The 20,780-nt window shown below is 44.7% G+C and overlaps 1 protein-coding gene across 2 annotated transcripts in view; it reads right to left on the bottom strand.

The window, feature by feature from the left end:
• POLA2 (DNA polymerase alpha 2, accessory subunit) overlaps window positions 1-20,780 on the bottom strand; it is a 134,065-nt gene that overhangs the window by 57,817 nt on the left and 55,468 nt on the right. For both annotated transcript variants that reach the window (XM_040328640.1, XM_040328639.1), the window contains exons 10-11: window positions 16,151-16,213; window positions 5,652-5,694 (exon numbers count right to left, since the gene is read on the bottom strand). In XM_040328640.1, the coding sequence (XP_040184574.1) occupies window positions 5,652-5,694; window positions 16,151-16,213 (106 nt within the window). The remainder of the gene's footprint in view (window positions 1-5,651; window positions 5,695-16,150; window positions 16,214-20,780) is intronic.

Below are 20,780 nucleotides of genomic sequence, written 5' to 3'. Positions count from 1 at the left end.
AGAATTTTGGGTACAAAATATATAGACCTGCTTTACCTATTATACACTTTTCACATCCAGTATAAATAATCTCCCCCAATCAAGTAATATAAGAGAGTGCTGCAGCGGTCAGTTATTCATAGTGACACATCTTATCCACCTCATTATACCAGTTCACATAGCTTATGCAGCTAATTATCTCTGGGTTCCCATTTGCTTCTTCTATTTCTCATGTGGTCAATTGTATTAAAAAGTTCTATGACATACCATGCAATGCAGTTCTAATTCAACTTCTCACAGCAAAAAAAAAACTCCATTACTCTTCATTAAACTGCTATTTTTAAATGCTGATTTTTTCTTCCCATAGTTGATTGTTAGCATCGAATGTACCTCTGGGTCTGGATCAGCTGAGAGGGGGGGGTACAGATGATATCCATCTAGGCTCAGCGTGCACGCTGTCTTGACACACTCACCTCAGTGTGGGCTAAGGTCCAGCTGGGGTCACTGCAGTCGGCGGGATATGTCCTCCCACTACCTACCTACCCCGCATCCTGTGTCCGTTTTCCGGTGCTGCGGCGCGGCACGATACTTCACCGCCCGCAGCCCTCAACACTGTCAGGGATGAGCGGGTCCGGTGATTCACTAGAGAGCCGATGGACAGCGCGTGCGGCGGCGTGTAGCGGCGGCATGCGGGAGCTACTGTCTCCCTCTCTCATTCGGCCCGGTCCGTCCTTCCTCCTAGCGGTCCCATCGCTCTTCGTTCCCCCACCCGTGGACGCCTCGCGTCATCACGTCCTCACGTGGACGCGCATCCGCCCGGGGAAAAAAATGATTCTGCTGGCTTCTAAGAGTTAAAAAAGGAGACATTCATGCTCCCAACTTACTTTCTATCTTTTCATGCCTTCTCCCAAAGCCCCCCCCCCCCCCCCCCCCCCCCCCCCCCCCCCCAACGATGATACTTTTTTTTTTTTATGTTTAAACTGTCTTGCCCTCCTAGGATTCTCACCCAGGCAATAAGGCATTGGGGTACTTCACAGGACGTGCCACGGAACGTCATTAGGGGAGACAGTTGTCTCTTAATGGTTCTTGCAGTTGGATCCCTTAATTATGAAAAGCCAAAAATAGGGGGGGGGGGGGGTTCTGTAAAGTTCCTCTTTAACAACCTACGTTTTTGAACTTCTATTCAAGGTGTTTTTCACTTTCTCAAGTTGAGTAAAGTTTTTATTTTTTCTCTAAATTGAACGCTACTGGAAACTCTCTCTCAATGTACCTTTTTCCACTTTGCTTCCACAGACTACACAGAAAAATCACTTTGATGGCCAATACTTTGATCTTTGATAAATTCTCTTTTTAAAAACACCAAGTTCAAAGTTGGCTTTTATATTCCAGTATAATAAACTGAATGCATTATTAATTACCAATTATTATATAGATCTGAGAACTATTGAGAAAGACCCCATCTGTTATAAAGAATGCCAACATGTCTGCCAAAAAACAATAACAAAATAAATACAATTCTGTTTTTTTTTTTTTTTCCCATTACAAATCTACTGTTTTGTTGGAATATGAATTATGAACACTGCCCTAAATTTTTAAAATAGCTTGAAATTTAACCCATTCACTTATTACAAAACCTCACAAATATAACAGCAAGGAATGCATATTTATGTAGTGGTCTACAGTATTAACCACTTCAATAACGGGCACTTTTACCCCCTTTCTGTCCAGGCCAATTTCCAGCTTTCAGTGTGGTCACGCTTTGAATGACAATTGAGCAATCATGCAACACCGTACCCAAACTCAATTTTTATAATTTTTGTGAGACAGATGGAGCTTTCTTTTGGTGGTATTTAATCACCACTGGGTTTTTATTTTTTTGGGAAACAAAAGGAAATGGGTTCTGGAAACTGATGGGTTCTGATGGGCAGCACTGATGGCCACTAATAGGTATCACTGATGGGCATCACTAATGATGCTGCACTGATAATCAGGGCACACTACACTACTGATGGCCACGCTGTGCGCCCCACTTTGAAGAAGTCATATGACAGCCATTAAGAACAGTAAAGCCACTGCCCGGGCGTCAATTCGCTATAGGCCGGGCAAGAAGGTGTTAAAGCGGAGTTCCACCCAAAAGTGGAGCTTCCGCTTAATCAACTCCTCGCCCCCTTACATGCCACATTTGGCATGTAATTTTTTAGGGGGGGGGAGTGCGGGCTTCAGGAGGAGTGGGACTTTCTGTCCCACATACTCCTTCCGCCGAGGGGCTGCTAAGGTGCATAGTCATATCGCCTTTTGGCAGCCCCTCCCTGTAGGCGATCGCCTGGGACACGTGACAGGTCCCAGGCAATCGGATGGCGCAGCGCCGATCGCACATGCGCAGTGGGTGCCCGGCCGTGAAGCCGAAAGCTGTCACGGGCGGGTGCCGACACTTAGAATAAAGACGCTGGCCAGAGAGGGGGGGGGGGGGAGTAGCGGAGCCCCGGCCGGCGCGTCGCTGGAACGTGGAGCAGGTGAGTGTATGTTTATTAAAAGCCAGCAGCTACACTTTTTGTAGCTGCTGACTTTTAATAAACATTAAAAATGACTGGAACACCCCTATAAAGCTTCATTCCAAAAACTGGGACCCTTGGATCACAGGAGCGTATCACTTACATAACACTTTTAATTAATCTAAATATATCTCTCTACCACACCTCTCTTCTTACAAGGGGCTACCCCCTCTAATTTCAACAACACTTCCCATCATTATTTCACCAATCTCATGGCATAACCTGCTCACTGGATACTCTGATGTATTCATTTTGCATATATTAACTTTCTAGGGATATCCTCCTCTTTGAAACCGTAACTAACAACAGGGCCCTTATATAGTGTCACAAGGCAACATATTTACATCCTCCACAAAGTTCACTTTGCCTGGCCGATTTTGTTCTCTCCTTTGTTTCCATATACATAAAGATTGAAACAATAACTTGGATAACGCCATTACAGTTCTATATCTATATAAACCAAACACAAAACAAAACTAATATCAATCCAGTATCCAACATAAAATGTCCATGCAAACAAAAGACCACCACCGTGAATTCTAGGTGAAATAATCTTCATATAAATCTCTGCATATGAATATAGAAAACTCCTTTAGGTGAAAAAAACAAAACACTCTTCTTCCACACCAGTGCCCAAATCAAAGGCTTACCTCATCTGAAAGACCCTCCTGTAAAGGAAGGAAAAGGAGGCGGGGGCCGAGCCAAACTGTGCGAGTCTATGAACACACAGAGCCTGGCTCGGGGGCAAGATTGCAGGTGTGCCACCATAGGAAGTGACTTCCTATGGTGGCACATTGAGAAGAGGAGGAGCTGGGAGCACAGGCAGGACCCCATTAGGGAGGTTCAAGGCTGCTCTGTGCGCCAATATTGCCCACAGCAGGGCATAAGTATAAACCCTGTTTGTTTTTTTGACCGCTTCCGTACCGCCCACAGCATAAATACAGTGGCAGGGCAGCCTAGCCCTGATTTTGTGCACATGGTGTAGGGGGCATGCGCCTGCGCTGCTAGAGTGCCTCTTCCACTGCGATTGGACACAGTGTAAGCCAATTAGTGGGGGTCCGACAGCCGTCGCGACCCAAGGAGCTTTCTGTTGAGAAAAGGTGCAGCGAGCAGTGTGCCAATGTAAATAAGGCAAACCGCTGATCTGTCAGGGAGCAAAGGATAGATCTTGTGTTTCAGCCAAGCTGAAACACGATCTCTTGTCTCCTCCAGCGTATTCTTCCCCCACACAGTTAGAAAGCGCCTCCCAGGCACACACTTAACCCCTTGATTGCCCCTGGTGTAAACCCCTTCCCTACCAGTGTCATTTATTCAGCTGATCAGTGCATTGAACAGGGAGATTTCCCTTCATTTCCTGTCCCATAGCCAAAACATGAAGTGAGAGGAAATCCCTCCAAAGTGAGTTAATCCTGGTGTGTCACCAGAACCAGTGTCCCCATTAGAAGATTGCCCTCATATTACCGTTCTGTCAACCCCAAATTTTTTTTTTATTTTACTTTCACTTTTAATAATGACAGTAAACAGGACAGAGAAGGTAAATCTCCCTAATGAGGACACAGAAAGAAATTAAACCAGACAGTGGTTTTAATTTTTCTCTACGCCATCCAACTTTTGTTTTTAAAAAGTTTGGCCTTTAGTGACACTTTAACATAGTGTTTTACCTGTAGTTTCTCTATTAAAGCGGAGTTCCACCCAAAATTGGAACTTCTGCTTTTCGGAACCCTCCCCCCTCCGGTGTCATTTAGAACCTTTCAGGGGGGAGCAGATACCCGCTTAACCACTTAAGGACCGCCTAACGCCGATATAGGTCGGCAGAATGGCACGGCTGGGCACAATCACGTACCTGTACGTGATTGTTAAACCCGGTCCGAAGCTCCGTGACCACGGGACCTGATCGCCGCCGGAGTGCCGCGAACGGTCACAGAAGCTGAAGAACGGGGAGAGGTGTGTGTAAACACACCTTCCCCATTCTTCACAGTGGCGCTGTCACTGATCATCTGTTCTAGGGAAAGGCGATCAATGACATCACACGCCCAGCCCCGCCCCCTACAGTTAGAAACACATATGAGTTCATACTTAACCCCTTCAGCTCCCCCCCCCCCTAGTGGTTAACTCCCAAACTGCAATTTTCACAGTAAACAATGCATTTTTATAGCACTTTTTGCTGTGAAAATTACAATGGTTACAAAAATGTGTCAAAATTGTCTGATGTGTCCGCCATAATGTCGCAGTCACGAAAAAAAACAAAAAAAAAAACGCTGATCGCCGCCGCTGATTAGTAGTAAAAAAAACAATTATTAATAAAAATGCAATAAAACTATCCCCCATTTTGTAAACGCTATAAATTTTGCACAAACCAATCGCTAAACGCTTATTGCGATTTTTTTTTACCAAAAATAGGTAAAAGAATACGTATTGGCCTAAACTGAGGAAAAAAAAATTTGTTTTATATATTTTTGGGGGATATTTATTATAGCAAAAAGTAATAAATATTGCATTTTCTCAAAATTGTCGCTCTATTTTTGTTTATAGCGCAAAAAATAAAAACCGCAGGAGGTGATCAAATACCAACAAAAGAAAGTTCTATTTGTGGGGGGGGGGGGGGGGGGGGAGAGACGCCAATTGTGTTTTGGAGCCACGTCGCAAAATTGTCAGTTAAAGTGACGCAGTGCAGAATCGCAAAAAGGGGCCTAGTCCTTTACCTGCATATTGGTCCGGGTCTTAAGTGGTTAATACAGGTATTTGCCTCCCACTTTAGATACCCGCATTATCTGTGGGTATCTACGCCACTTTACACCCCCCCGCCCGCTGTATACTGGGAGACACACAGGGACCATTTGGATTAGGGAGCCGAGGGATTGGCTTCCAGTGCCGACATCGAGGGCACGCTGGACAGAAGTCCTTCTTTTAAAGGTCAGCAGCTGCAGTATTTGAAGCTGATGGCTTAAAAAAAATTCAATAATTGGCGGACCTCCGCTTTAAATACACCAAGTAGAAGGAACTGTACAATTACAATTACTGTAAAAAGCTGTACAATTACAATGCATAACCAAGACGTTCCACCAATATCCCATTTTGATAAGGACCTACTATATACACTGTACAGCTCTGAGGGCTTACCTTCCAAATCCTCTGTTGCCTGATAAAATTGGAGTGGCACTCCCTGAAATAAAAGAAATAATTCTGTGAGGACAATAATTTGTACAATAAATATACAGCATTTATTAAAATACAATTTTTGCTTACTATGACTCAGGGTATAATCCTAATAACCCTTTCTATGCCAAGGCCTGCATTCCACTTTTAAACACAGGTGGTCAAACCATTTTTAAAATGCTTTCCTTGTTTTTTACTTACAGCTTTCAGAGTTTGTGAAAGAGCCCCCCCCCCCCCAAAAAAAGCATACATTTTCTGAAAGCACGCAACAGGTAGAATAAAAACAGGGTGCTACTGATTTTTTAGGTCCCATGATGGTTGTGCAAAGGTTTTTCAAAACATAATTTTCACAAAAAATACCACTGCCAACTTATATTAGGGTTATTTGAACCCTTTTGTTGCCAGGCCCTGTGCTTAATTTGTATACTCAGGTGGCCAGACCATTTTTGCAATTTTTCCCTAGCTTTTTTTTTTTTTTTCCCACTTATAGCTTTCAGGGTTTGTAAAAGACCCCCCCCCCCCCCCCCAACTAAAATCATAGACTTTCTGAAAGCACACGACCAGTAGACTAAAAAGAAGGTGCTACCGATTTTTAAAGTCCCAGAACATTTGCGCAAATGTTTATTAAACAATATTTTTGCTTGAAATCCACTAAAATCATTATTAGCAGATAAAAACAGCAAACTTTACTAATGTCCTACTAAATATAAAATCTTTACCTGCATTGAGTTAATATAAAACTAAAACATTTGTAACTTTTAAAATGTGCCTTTTTGTGAAATGGTGAAAATTGAAAAGACACAAAAGTGTAAATATCCAAATTTCACAAAAAATCAGAAGGTTTTTATTTTTCCCTTACAGCTTTCAGAATTTGTGAAAGACCCCCAAAACCATATATTTTCAGAAAGCATACAACCTCAGAACAAAAAGAAGGTACTACCGATTTTTAGGCCCTGCTGTATTTGTGTAAATGTTTATCAAAACAACATTGTCGCTAAAATTACACTAAAACCATTATTAGATAAACACTAAATTTAAAAAAATTCCTGATAAATATAAAAGCTTAGCCTGTGTTGAGTTAATAACAAATAATTTTTAAATTTGATCTTTTTGTGAAATGGCAAAAATCAAGCATATGCAAAAATGGCTCTAACATTTTGGATGTTTTCATTTATATATCTTTCAGATTTTGAAAAAGATCCCCCCATAACATAAATTTTCTGAAAGCACACGACCTGTAGAATAAAAAGAAGGCGATACTGATTTTTTTACCCCCACAATACTTGTGCAAATGTTTTTTAGATCACCATTTTTACAGAAAAAAAAACCTGCAAAAAAGAAATAAATCCTTATTTGTACATAAAACCACAACATAACTTTCTGCTAAATTCCTACGAAGGCCTCACTCAATGGGGCGAGGTGTGCTAAATTGTACGCCCATGAAGGGCTGCATTTACCCGCACGGAACAACTATGCAACTGCTAAAAATGGGGGGGGGGGGGGGGGTGTAGTGGCGCTTGCAAACAATGAAGAAATAAATATATGAAAATAATAGCGACTATAAATCCTTAAAAATATGAGTGCATCCGTCCCCTGCTGGGGTTAAATATGTTCCACTCTAGGTCTTGACCAAAATTACCACCCAGCATCAATAACCTGATGTGGAGGGTAATACGAGTGAATTAATAATAAAATCAAGTGAACAGACGTGCCAAATGACAGCACAATTTTGGTGAGGTGATACAATCACCATAAATAAATTCCAAATAATAACTAATAATCAGACAATATAAATATACTGTGCAATCAACAAATCGTTAAAGTGCTTCATCTTGAAAAAAGTGCAATGTGCAAATAATCAATAAAATAATGGGTGAAAATGAAGCCCAAGTTCCTGAAAGAATGTTCAGTAAAAACATGCAGGGGTGATCAAAACCCAGTGAAATAACCCTGCAGTGCAAGTGTCCCATACGATCCAACAAAGGGATCGAACACAAAATAAGTGTCAATGAATAGAAAAAAAAAAAAATATATATATATATATATATATATATAAAAAATATATATTAAAAAATGTGAATAACAGTTAAAAATATAATAAATAACTGTGTCCAGTGCACAATCGTGCAGCAGTGAAAATACAGTCCAAAGTAGAATTCAATCATAAATATGCAAGGTGCATCTGTGCTCCACTCATAAATGAAAAAGTCCACAGGTAATTACTTCAGTGTAAGATGATGAGATGTGCCCACATGCTTGTAAACACAAACGCCCGACTTTCCAGTGTGAAGATGTTAATACCAGCCTCTTACCTTAATGAGGCTTTTAACAAGCCTATATCAAATGCTGCTCAACAAACGTAATGTTCCACTCCAGAAAGGCTCACTATGCAACTGCTGTGTCCCAATTGATATCAATAGAATTGCTTGCATGGGATACATGGAACACCCTTGCATCGATGTGCAGCTAAACATGGCCTTGCTGTAGTATACCCCGCATGAACAAGGCCTTTGGTCTCGTTTTGACTTGCAGTTAGGGACAACAAAAATGCCCAGTTAAGCTGTGTTTTTGCTGCCTGCCAAACGCCCTCCGTCCCTAAAGAGAAGCTCCAGTCTCCCCTCAAATTTTTTTAAGTCAGCAGCTATACAAATACTGTAGCTGCTGACATTTAAGGATACTTACCTGTTCAGGGATCCAGGTATGTCAGCACCCGAACTGATTTTTCAATTGGCTTCCGTTGCAGGATACTTGACTAAGGGAAATCGGTTTGTGCATGAGTGAGTCACGCTGCACTTTGTAAATGGTCCCGCATTCTTCTATGTGTGTCATAGAAGGCTGCAGGGGGAAGGAGGAGGGGCCAAACAGCTTTGTAGATTGCCACAGCAATCTTACCCGGACGTGGGAGTGTGTACCTGTCAAAACCAGCGAAGCTTCCCCTTTTGGGTAGAGTTCTGCTTTAAGCTGTAATAGGCAGTGGACAGGGTGGTGATGCCGTGATGCTTTGCACCCATGGCAAACTTGACCCAACTTGTAGCGATGTCTTCTGCTGAACACTACACATTCATGTTAATGGAATGCACCGCAAACTCCACACAACCTTATGCAATGCATGCGGTTGCTGTGCATTTGTTGGCAAAATGGGGCAAAAGTTGGCGGTGAGTAAGCGTTGCATTGTTTCCTCACTGCCTGTCTGTAGCCTCTGCAACCTGAGCTGCACTCTATATAAATGAATAAGGAGTCTGTATACACTCCTATTGATTCAAAAAAGAAACAATCGATTCATTTACAAACTGACAGATAATAAACACAGTTCACCATCTGTCAGTGATGAAAGAATGCAGGAGCTATCTGTAATGATCACTGGTCTGCATTCTTTCAGGAAAGGAAGGGAGCTGAAGGAATGCAGCCCCCATCCCCTGCAACACTCCCCTCCCCCCTCCATGCCGACTATGATCTGTCAGCAGCTGCAGCCAGAAGGAGGGGAGAGCAGGCTAGCAGCATGGAAGGGGTGCACGGACATTGGGGAGGTGGGATATATATATTTTTTTTTAAATGATCGCTCTGTGCCTGTCCTGCAGCATGAAAAGCCGGTGGGAGGGGGATGTGGGAGAGTTGGCTAGCAGCTGTAGGGCAGGCGGCACCTGGGCATTAGGCAAGTAGGGGGGCACTGGAGGGGGGAGGACATCTTTTTTTGCAGTCCAATCCCTAAACAATTTCAGTCCCATCCCTGAACAATTGTGCTATAAGTTCATGGTCATTGAAGTGACCATGAGCTTATATAGAAAAAGGAGCCGTACGGACCTAGCAACGAAAGTTAAAAAGCATTGTGATGTGTTACAACAACACTTGGCAGAACATGTGCACAATGCACTCCAGTACGTGCACAGTGATTTGCATTTTCACGTGCATGAATAAGTGTTGAAATAGGGAAGCCAAAAATCACATTTAAAAATAGGATTTTTTTGTCATACTTACCTGAAAATGCTTTTTTTAGTACATCATGGGACACAGTTAGAATAATATTCATTATCTACTGGGTTATACTTCATCTCCAGGTGAATGGACACTGGTAGACCAAAAGGTCTTTAGATAGGAAGCGATCCCCTATATGACCCCTCCCATACAGGAAGTACTTCAGTTTTGTAGCAAGCACTGAATCCTCAAAAAAGAGGGGAGGGATCTCTGTGTCCCATGATGTACTAAAAAAAAAAATGGATTTTACAGGCAAGTACGACAAAAAAAAAAAAATCATAATTTTCTTTTTCATACATCATGGGACACAGAGTTGGGCTAATATTCATTACCTGCTGGGACATCCCAGAGCAATAGCCTTGAAGGGAGGGAGACACCCAGCCAAACAATAGACATCAGACCTTATACGACAGCCTGTAGTACACTGAGGCCGAAAGCCGAATCAAAACATCCACTTGATAACATTTTGTGAATGTATGCACTGAAGACCATTTAGCGCCGTACAAATTTGAGCCACAGATACCTGATGGCAAAAAGCCCAGGAGGTAAAATGAGCTTTCACCCTAAAGGGAGGAGCTTTACGTTTGAGACCATAGACCTAAATGACCAATTGACGGACCCAGTTTGCAATGGAAGCTTTGGAAGCTGCCTGCCCCTTCTTGTGTCCTTTTTGTAAAACAAAAAAGGAGTCCTTGGATCTTCGTAGATCTAAACAAATAAACCTTGATTGCCCGGACAACGTCCAAGGAATGCAGTCGTTTCTCTTCCGCCGAACGAGGCAGAGAGAAAAAAAGAAGGCAAAATAATGTCCTGATTTAAATGAAAGGCTGACACCACTTTTGGCAAAAAGGATGGAACAGGTTGTAACATGACCCTGTCGGGGTGAAGGATCAAGTATAGTTCCCTGCATGAAAGGACTGCGGACTCTGTCACCCTTCTAGCCGAGGTGATGGCCATAAGGAAGGCTAGCTTGTGCAACAGCAAGTCACTGGGATCCCCTCTGTGTCCACTCTGCAAAGAAGACGAGGAAGCAAAATTTAGTGGGGGAAAGGCATAAATTAGCCAATACTGACCCCACGGGGCCACCAACGTGTCTGCCCAAGGGGCTGTGGACCTGGCCATGAACCTCGACACCTTGCGATTGAGTCGAGAAGCCAGGAGATCCACATCCGGTGTGCCCCACCTCCAGCAAAAGAGTTGAAACACCTCCGGATGTAACGACCATTCCCCCTTATCCAGCAATCTGGCAACTTAGTTTTCTACCCCCGAAATGCTTCTTTCCGCCCACCGCAGGATGTGAGTGACCTCCGATGCCGCAGCCGAGCTCCTTGTCCCCCCCCCCCCAGGTGGTTGACATAAGCCACCACCATGGCGTTGTAAGGCTGGATCCTGATCGGATGACCCTGTAGCCTCTGCAACCATGAGGAGAGGCATAGTCTGATCGCTCCAAGTTCTAGTACATTGATCGGCAGGCGGGATTCGTCCGGAGTCCAGCGACCCTGGGCCGACTGGACCCTCCAGACTCCCCCCCCCCCCCCCCAACCTGTGAGGCTGGCGTCCGTTGTGATCACAGTCTAATGGAATGGAAGGAATGACTTCCCGGACTGAAGAGCCGGGGATCTCAGCCACCAACTCAGGGAAGTCCTGACCAGGTGACTTACCTCAATCTGACAATCCAGACACAATGGAGACCTGTTCCATTTGCAGAGTTGCAGCCAATATAGGTCGCAAAGCTGACCCCAGCATGGTGAACATGGAGCGGGTCACTGATTCGGACCTCCTATCAGTAGGGTCCTTAACCACTTCGTTACCGAGCCTGTTTTTCAGATTCAGTGTTTACGAGACTAAAACAGTTTTTTTTGCTAGAATATTACTTAAAACCCCCAAACATTATATATATATTTTTTTCTAACACCCTAGAGAATAAAATGGCAGTCATTGCAATACTTTTTGTCACACCGTATTTGCGCAGCGGTCTTACAAGCGCACTTTTTTTGGAAAAAATTCACTTTTTTAAATTAAAAAATAACACAACAATAAATTTGGCCCAATTTTTTTATATATTGTGAAAGATAATGTTACGCCGAGTAAAATGATACCCAACATGTCACACTTAAAAATTGCGCCCGCTCGTGGCATGGCGTCAAACTTTTACCCTTAAAAATCTCGATAGGCGACGTTTAAAAAATTCTACAGGTTGCATTTTTTGAGTTACAGAGTAGGCCTAAGGCTAAAATTATTGCTCTCGCTCCAACGATCGCGGCGATACCTCACTTGTGTGGTTTGAATACCGTTTTCATATGTCGGCGCTACTCGCGTATACGTTCGCTTCTACGCGCGAGCTCGACGGGGCGCTTTAAAAAATTTTTTTTTGCTTTTCGCATTTATTTTTAGTTATTTTACAATTTTTAACACTGAAATAAAAAAAAATTAAAAAATTATCACTTTTATTCCTATTACAAGGAATGTAAACATCCCTTGTAATAGAAAAAAGCATGACAGGTCCTCTTAAATATGAGATCTGGGGTCAAAAAGACCTCAGATCTCATATTTGGGCTTAAATGCAAAAAAAAAAAAAAAAATTGGAAATGTCATTTTTTCAAATGACAAAAAAAAAAAAAATGTCTCTTTAAGAGGCTGGGCGGGACTGACGTTTTGACGTCACTTCCGCCCAGCAGAGCTATGGGGGACGGGCGAAGGAGATTTTTCCTTCAGTCTCGTCCCCGCTCAGCTGCCGGATGGTCGCGATCCCCTCCGCCGCTACCAACGGCTCCGGTAAGCGGCGGAGGGCGCGGGACAGCGGCGGGGGAGGGCCCCTCTCCCACCACCGATAACGGCGATCTTGCGGCGAATCCGCCGCGGAGACCGCCGTTATCGTGTACAGGACTGTCGGCACTAAAGATGGATACCTCGGTTGTGGCAGCAGCTGCTGCCGTTACTGAGATATCCATCTTTAAAAACAGGACGTCTTTTGACTATGGGCCAGTAAGCAAGTGGTTAAAGGCAAGAGTCCCCTCTACCTTATTTAGCCGAGAGACCACGACCGGAGGAGAGGCCCATTTTTTCAAAAGGATATTGGACCACCATGCGCTGAGGGACCACAAATGACTTCTGCAGCCCTTCCCATTCCTTATCTATAAACTTGTCAAAAAAAGTAACATAAGGAAAAACTTTCACAGAGCGGTTAGATTTGTGTGACCCAAAAGGTGACAGACCCCTCTGCGGAAGTCCCAGCTGCATCTTCCAGCTTGAGAGAGTCCCTCACAGCATCAATAAGTGCACTCACAAAATGCCCTGTCTTGCACCGACCCGGACGAGGGATCCTCCTCACCAGGGAGGTCCTGGTCCACATCCTCTGACATACCAGAACCGGTGACTTGTTCTCAATGTTCCCCTAACGGGGAAGTTCCTTCACTGACTGCGCAGGCGCAAACTTCCTGATGGAAATCTCCGAACCTCACCCAGCATCCAGGCTCATTCTTTAACATCCCCGTGGATTGGAGGATGTTAAAAAAGAGCCAGAAGGCAGAGCGAGTGGAGCGAGCCGTCCGAGCGGCCACTTACCTCGAAATCCACGTCCCCCTGGATGCCGGCCGCGGTTCGGAGATTTCCGTTAGCAACTTTGAGCCTGCGCAGTCCTTGAAGGAACTTTCCCAATAGCTGGAACCATCTCAGCACATCAGCTTGCGCATGCGCTGGAACTTCCACGATAGCTGGAACAAGCACGGCAGATCACCGGGGCTAGGCCCGAATCCGAGTCAGAGTATTCCCCAGAAGATGGCGGGGGGAGGGGGTGCTTTTTACCCCCCTTACGTCTGCATGCCGCTTCCACCCTGGCAACAAATGATTCCAGGACTGACAGCGTATCCATGGGAACCGCAGGTGCAGGGGCACCGTTTGCTGCCTCTGGCAATTTAGGGGAAGAAAGGCCAGATACTGACTCCATATTCACCCACTGACAGCCCTCAGGGACTAAGTGAAAAACACTTAAGTCCACCCTCCCTGCTGCACCGACTGGGGGGGGTTACCCAGGGGACTCAACAGCCAGAGGGAGACCGCTCAGCACCGCTGCCCGCCTTCCTTGTATACACAGCGTGTGTGTGAAGAAAAAACGGAGGAAAATAAATGAGAATGAGCTGTGCGCCGTTCAGAAAGCCAGTGATAGAGGCTAAAACCCACTTCAAAATGGCCACCAGATGCCTCAGATAAAAGGGCGTGGACCACAAGAAAATGGCCCCCGCAATACCGACCTGCGCCACAGCGTGGCCACGACAAAATGTCTGCCAATGGAAATTTCCATAGAGAAAGCAGGCACACTGAAAATGGCGCCGGCGCTGCAAAAAATGGCGCTCGAGCCCCGCGATGGGGGAACGAGAAGGCCGTGCAGAGACTTCTCAGGAGACAGACCCCCCTCACAGAAAGTGGACCCCGAGTCCCCCCACAGGTATACCCCGGTTGCAGCGGGCCCTAGGGCAGGAGGGGAAAGGGCGACAGAGAGCAGGGAAAGGGAGGACAGGAGAACCCCTCAATCCCGGGAATGCCCAGCTGTTCAATCCTGCCGAGGCAGGAGGAACCATACTTACCCGTCCTTGCGAGGACTTGCTGGCGCGTCCCTGACAGACCTACAACCGATGGTACGAAGTAGCTGTCGGCCCGGTCCACTGTGAGTGAGACAACAGCAGTGCAGTCATATGTGTACCCTGGAGGATATGCTCACCGGCCACCCCTGGAGCCATGGGGTATGTCGTGGCCGACCCAGAGCCTAGTTAAGGACTGCTCGAGCTCAATGGCCGGACTGGGGAGACTACAAGGATCTATAATATCCAGCCTGTCACCCAGCCGGCAGTTGATAGAAGAATCACAAAATAAAAAGAATCACAAAATAAAAATAAAAAAATGTTTTCAGGACTCTAGGCCCAAAAGGGAGCCACGCCCTTCTCTGCTAGGCAGAAAAAAAAAACCGAGCTGAATGCTGCAGGGTGAGAGCTTATAACTGGAGGGACCGCCCCCTGGGCGGGGCTGTTTTAAGATAACTAACATGTTCTGCCTAGTCCTCTCCTATGAACAGGAACATAACCCAAATGTCAAGATTTAAAGCAGATCTCCCACGGCCATACGTAATTTTACATTTTTTTTTGGCCATTCATTTCTTTGTAGCACAATTTAAAAGTACTCACAAGTTAGCTGTGTTAAGTCCCCCGCTTTCCGATTCCGTCTATAATAAGAACTTATATTCTTCTAGTATAAAAGATTCCATTTTGCTTGTGGGCACGAGAAGCTCACAAGCAGCCACTTCCTTTTTGCAGGTGAATGCTCGTAACTGCGAGCAAGGACGTCAACTTCCGCGTTGCCATGACAACGGGCGGCGTTCCTTGTTTGTAATGGAGCCTTTTGAAACGCCCTCCACAGTTTGTTTGTGATCGCATCCGAAATACCGCGATACTTCATAGTAAGGCTCCGCAATGAATACAGGGAGCTATGACCGAAACTCCCAGGGCACACTGTGGATACAGAAAGTGACACACTGCCCGCAGAATACCCGCAGTTTGTGCAGACAGGAAGCGATCTCTAAAGAAAGGTACTGTACCGATTGAAAAAAATAAAATAAAAATAATTTTGACTTGTGTGACAGGCAGCTGTATGAATGAGCTCATGTATAAAATAGGGTGGAGCTTCGCTTTAAGGAGCTGTGTCCGTCCATGGATGAAAAGAGAAAAGGTAACACACTGAGCACAGCCACCAGGATTCGATTGTCAGCACGCGCTGCATGCGCTGGGATCTATGACAGGCTTTTTGTTATCAACTGAATTGTAAGTGCAACTTTTTCCTCATTAAAAAAAACCCTTACATACAGTACTTCACCATGGAGCTATTTCTTGTTCTTTTTCTTTGAATGTATGAGCGTATCCTCATTATATCTGAAGTTTTGGAGCAGCTGATGATTCGATCTGTGTAACCTGCTGGTTTATAGTCCACTTGAGAGGACTTTAAAACATCTCTGGGCTCTATCTGACCGCACAAACGGTCAGTGAATCTGGTAAGCAGATTTGAATACCATCACACGGGTGTTTTCTCTTGGTGGAAGATTAGGAATTTTGTTTGTTTCACCATTGGATTTTTTTCACTGATTTTCATCATCATTGCCATTTATCACCTATATTCAATCATTGATTGGTGGAGGATCAGCATAAAAACTTTTTTCTTTCTCACTTTTGGACATTATAAGGAATTTTTCATCAATACAATTAATTTTTTTGTTGTTTATTAAGTCACAGATTATTTTGCCAACTCACAATTTATCTGGTTCATTCACAATTTATTTCATTTACATCAGCGCTGTACCTTCTTTTGTATGTACGTTTTTTTGCTTTGGGTATTATGAGCAATAGGTACTAGCTGCTTTTGTCACTTATCATTTTATTATCACGTATTAGCGCAGTGTTTTCCTTTGGTTTTCCTAAGGAATTTTTACATTAGACTTTTTTTCTTACCTCATAAAGCTTGGAAGCAACAAATTTTCTACCACTGCTGTTGGTACCTTCCATAACCACAACCTGAAACAAGAGAAAGGCGTTTAAAAGTGGTGGCTGCATTCATTTTCTTTACTTATCGCTGGAGGAGCAACAGAGACACCTTTGTCAATCTGGGAAGAGGATAGTGTTAGATGCAGCTGAACTCCAGCCAACACATTTAAGCAGTTAAAAAAAAAAAATCACATCAGTGAATAAAAGCTGACCATTGAAAGCTCCCCTGTAAGGGTTAAATGGTTTGTCCCAACCTTTTAACTGCTTATTTTGCGGCACAGATTGGTCTGTTAAAGGATCAGCAGGTGACAGTGAAAATGAATTGAACAACCACCTTATCTAAAAATTGGTTTGCATCAATATATAAAATGTTTGTTTTGGGGTTTACATGAACACATGAGTACATGAACCTAGATAACCATTGTGTGGACTTGCTCAATGAAAGTGCAGCTAGTAGGAAATAAAGCAGTGTGTTCTTGTGTAAATACAGCTAGAGGGGAATTTTTTTTTTTTTATGCACACTTGATAGATAATGGCTGAAAGTGGTGAGCAATATTAAGCCTATATTTTTGGTTCTATGTAAAATTCATAAATATCTATTTATCTAGCCTTAATCTAATTGTTTAGCCTTTTTTATTCAATTTTCTCAATGTGGATAGTTCCTATCCACAATGAGAAAATTGATGTCAGAGGCCATGTGGCTTTCGCTTCATAAAGTGAAGCTGTCATAAGAGAAGTACAGGGGGGCTGCTGTTGCCAGCCTCCAAACCCGTTTTCTGCCTAGCTGTCTGGTATTAATACTTTTTGAATCACAGGCCCAGAACCGAAAAACTGAATAATTCCTTATCTCTATATTTGTTCCAGGTTAGTGATTCAGTAAATACTGAAGCCAACGACTATATGAGAGCCAGGCAAATTGCATTTAGAGAAGCAATGGTAAGCAATGGCAGCCTCATTTTTTACAGCAGGTTCCTGTTAATATAGCACAAAGAAGACTACTTATGTAAACATTAGGATTTTTAGTTTACCTGTTAAATTCTTTTTCTTGGAATGCATTACAGGACAGAGGAGTTAAAGTGGTTGCAAAGGCTCGGATTAATTTTTTCTTAACAAACAACTTATTCTTACCTGCTAGCAGCCCCGAACCTCTTCTTTTTGGGTCCCCCTACCGGCGGTCCTGGCTCCTCCCCCCTGCCAAGTGTGCCCCCAATAGCAAGCCGCTTGCCGAGGGTGCCCCCGAGCAGGCTCGCTCCTGAGTCACGCTCCTGTGACTACATTGTCCATTCACACACTGAGCGTGGCTTGGCCCCGTCCTCTCCTCATTGGCTGTGATTGACAGCAGGACCCATTGGGTCCCGCTGCTGTATGAGTCAATGAAGAGACAGACATGGGAGAGACTCTGCTCTCATGAACATCGCTGGATTGAGATGGGGTTTAAATGGGGCTGGGGAACATAAAATGCTTTAAGGTAAAAAAAAACATCCGCCTTTAGAACCACTTTAATGGTCATTATTACATGGATTATGCTGCCAACTTAAGGTGAACAGACACTACTCAGGAAAAAAAAAAGAAAAAGCAGGACCCTCCAAAGAATAACCCCTCCCAGCTCAGCCTTGGTTTCGTGATAAGCAATGGAGGTACACATGCCAAAGGAAAGGGATGTCTTTGTCCTGCGATTTACTCCAACAAATGCATTTTACTTTAATTTCCTAATCATACGTTAGGACACAGAGGAGTTTATAGTCATTAGTACAATGTCCCAAATCAATGAATCAAAAGAGGGCAACACAACAAGACCAACAAGTCCAAATCCCTAAAACATAAAAGGGGGAACCCTTCATCCAAAACTGGTATCTGCACAGGCAAAAACATCAACCTGATAGAACTTCATAAACATGTAAAGAGAAGGCCAGCTAGCAGCTTTACAAACTTCAACAGAAGCTTGATGCTGAATGTCCCAAGAAGCACCGACACTCTAGTGCAGGGGTCTTCAAACTTTTTAAACAGGGGGCCGGTTCACTGTCCCTCAGACCGTTAGAGGGCTGGACTATAAAAAAAAAAAAAACTATGAACAAATTCCTATGCTCACGATCATTGCAACCCCCCCCCCCTTCACCATCATCATTGTAAGCCCCTCATTGCAAGCCCCCCCTCACAATCATTAATTGCAAATCGATCATGATCATTGCAAGTCCCCCCCACCTCACCATCAGCCCCTCATTGCAAGCCCCCCCTCGCCATCATCATTGTAAGCCCCTGATTGCAAGCCGATCAAGATCATTGCAAGCACACCATCATTACATCATCATCATCAGCCCCTCTTTGCAACCCCCCTCACCATCGCAAGCCCCTCATTGCAAGCCTCCCCCCTTACCATCATCAGCCCCTCATTGCAACCCCCCTCACTATCGCAAGCCCCTCATTGCAAGCCCCCCCCCCACCATCATTACATCTTTATCAGCCCCTCATTGCAACCCCACTCACCATCGCAAGCCCCCCCCCCCACATCACCATTGTAAGCCCCTCACAGCCTTACTCCTTACTGCTGCTGTGTCACGAAGCTCACAGTGTTAAGAGTTCGGGCACGCTGTGATAAAAGTCCCGCCCTCCTCCTCCTAGACCAGCTTGTGTGATAGACAGAACACTGGCTCTATCACACGAGCTAGTCTAGGTCAGGAGGAGGGTGGGACATTTATCACAGCGTGCCCGAAATGTTAACACTGTGAGCTCCGTGACACAGCGGGACCGCTGTGTTACAACCTGCCGTGCATGTCAGGGTGGGGTGGGCCGGTTAAATGTCCTCCGTGGGCCGTAGTTTGAGGACCCCTGCTCTAGTGGAATGGGCCTTGGCCAAGAAAGGAGGAACTTCAACCTTGATCCCATAGGCAGTGCTGTATTCTGGCCTCTGTCCTTCTCCCGCGGCATCCCTCTGTCCTCTTCCCATGAAGATGACAGGGTGGGTCTTAAAAGAAGAAGGGGTGTGGCTTTGACAGGAAGGGGTGGGTCATATTTAAATTAGGGGGTGTGCAAGTTTAGTCAGGCCTAGGGCAGCACAAAACCGAAATACACCTCTGCCCATAGGTCTGAGAAATAAGCTAGAAATAGTGGATTTGGAAGCAGCCTCTTACAAGGTCCTTCAGGCAAAACAAGCAGGGAATCAGACTGTTGAAACCAAGCTGTAGACTACAGATAAAGGTAGACAGCTAGATCATCATTAAAAAGTGCGAATCGCTTCTCTTTTGAAGCTTAGGGAGTAAGACAAAAGGAAAATTACCATAGGAAAGAAAGAGGATTAAAAGGCCCCAACAACAACTTGGTGCAGCCAACTCCAAGATCCAGTGAGCCGAGGTAATGGCCCCAAAGAGACAATCTTGTGTGTAAAAAGCATCAAGTGAATCACTTGGAGAGATTCAAACGAAAGGCTGACAAGATAAAGTTAAGGTCCCACAGTGATAAAGATAGGGTCGCACAGGAGAAGCAAGCAGAGTACCACCCTGAACAAAAAGCTTCAGGTCACAGATTCAAACATCCCCATGTCTCAGGACCTAGGCTTCAACAGCCACACAGTCAAAGCTAGAAACCGTAAAGCAGGATGGAGTTTTGGAACTCAAGACACCAGGTACAGTCAATCTGCAAGAGCCCACAGCTTGGGTGCCAAGAGGTCTATGTCTGCATACCATGTTCTTGGCCAAGCCAAGGTGAAGACCTGAAGTGGAGGGAAAGCATAGATCAGAGAAAACTGATCCCAGGGAGTAACTAGTGCAATCACCAGAGGATCCCTGGTATGGAAAACAAGCTTGTCCAGTTTCTTGTGAATCTGTACACCAAGAGATCCCCATCTGGAGCCCCTATCGCAGACAAAGCTCTGTAAACATCTCTGAGAAAAGGGCCCATTCCTTCAGTTTTAGCTGGTAGCAGCTGAGAAAATCTGCCAGAAATCTTTCGTGCACAGCAGAGATTGCCAGTACATTAAGCTCTGCCCAAGACAAAATTACATCTGTTTCTTCCTGGAGCAGCGCAACTTTTTTTCCCTCCTTGGTTGATGGTTCGCATCAAGGCTGACATATACCACTGCACCTTTACAGGGAGATCTTGAAGGCAGACCAATGTGAGAGGAAGAAGACGGGTGAGTATATAGAACGCACACACAGCCCGACTCTGTGCGTCTTTGATTTCCGTGCTCGGCTCGTGCTGCTGACTAGAGAAGGTGGGGAGGGGACGGGACAGAGAGCTCACTCTGCCTCACTCTTTCACAGACTCACAAGCCCCTCCGGTCATGATAGAGGGAGAAGCAGGCTTTCTGGAACAAGCAACTCACAGCTGAGGAGCCGAGTGGCAGGCCCGGTATTCAAACACGACAGAGGCGGTCTGTTCTATATTCGCTTATAAGACATTTCCCCCCATTTTTTGTAGGGGGGGGTGCTTCTTATGGCGTGAAAAATACGATAGCTTATTTTCCTATGCTGGGGTCACCATTGAGGCATTTGTAAATCGCCATTGTATCTCCTCTCAAGCATTTTTTCTCCAGCAAGAATACATTTAGTGCTTGTAGTCGCTCCTCGTATTTGAGGTCCTCCATCCCCCTTATTCATTTAGT

Source organism: Rana temporaria, chromosome 11, assembly GCF_905171775.1.
Source record: "Rana temporaria chromosome 11, aRanTem1.1, whole genome shotgun sequence".
In the NCBI taxonomy this organism is placed as follows: Eukaryota; Metazoa; Chordata; class Amphibia; order Anura; family Ranidae; genus Rana; species Rana temporaria.
Note: the sequence above shows the minus strand (reverse complement) of the source record. Positions and strands in the feature narration are given on the sequence as shown.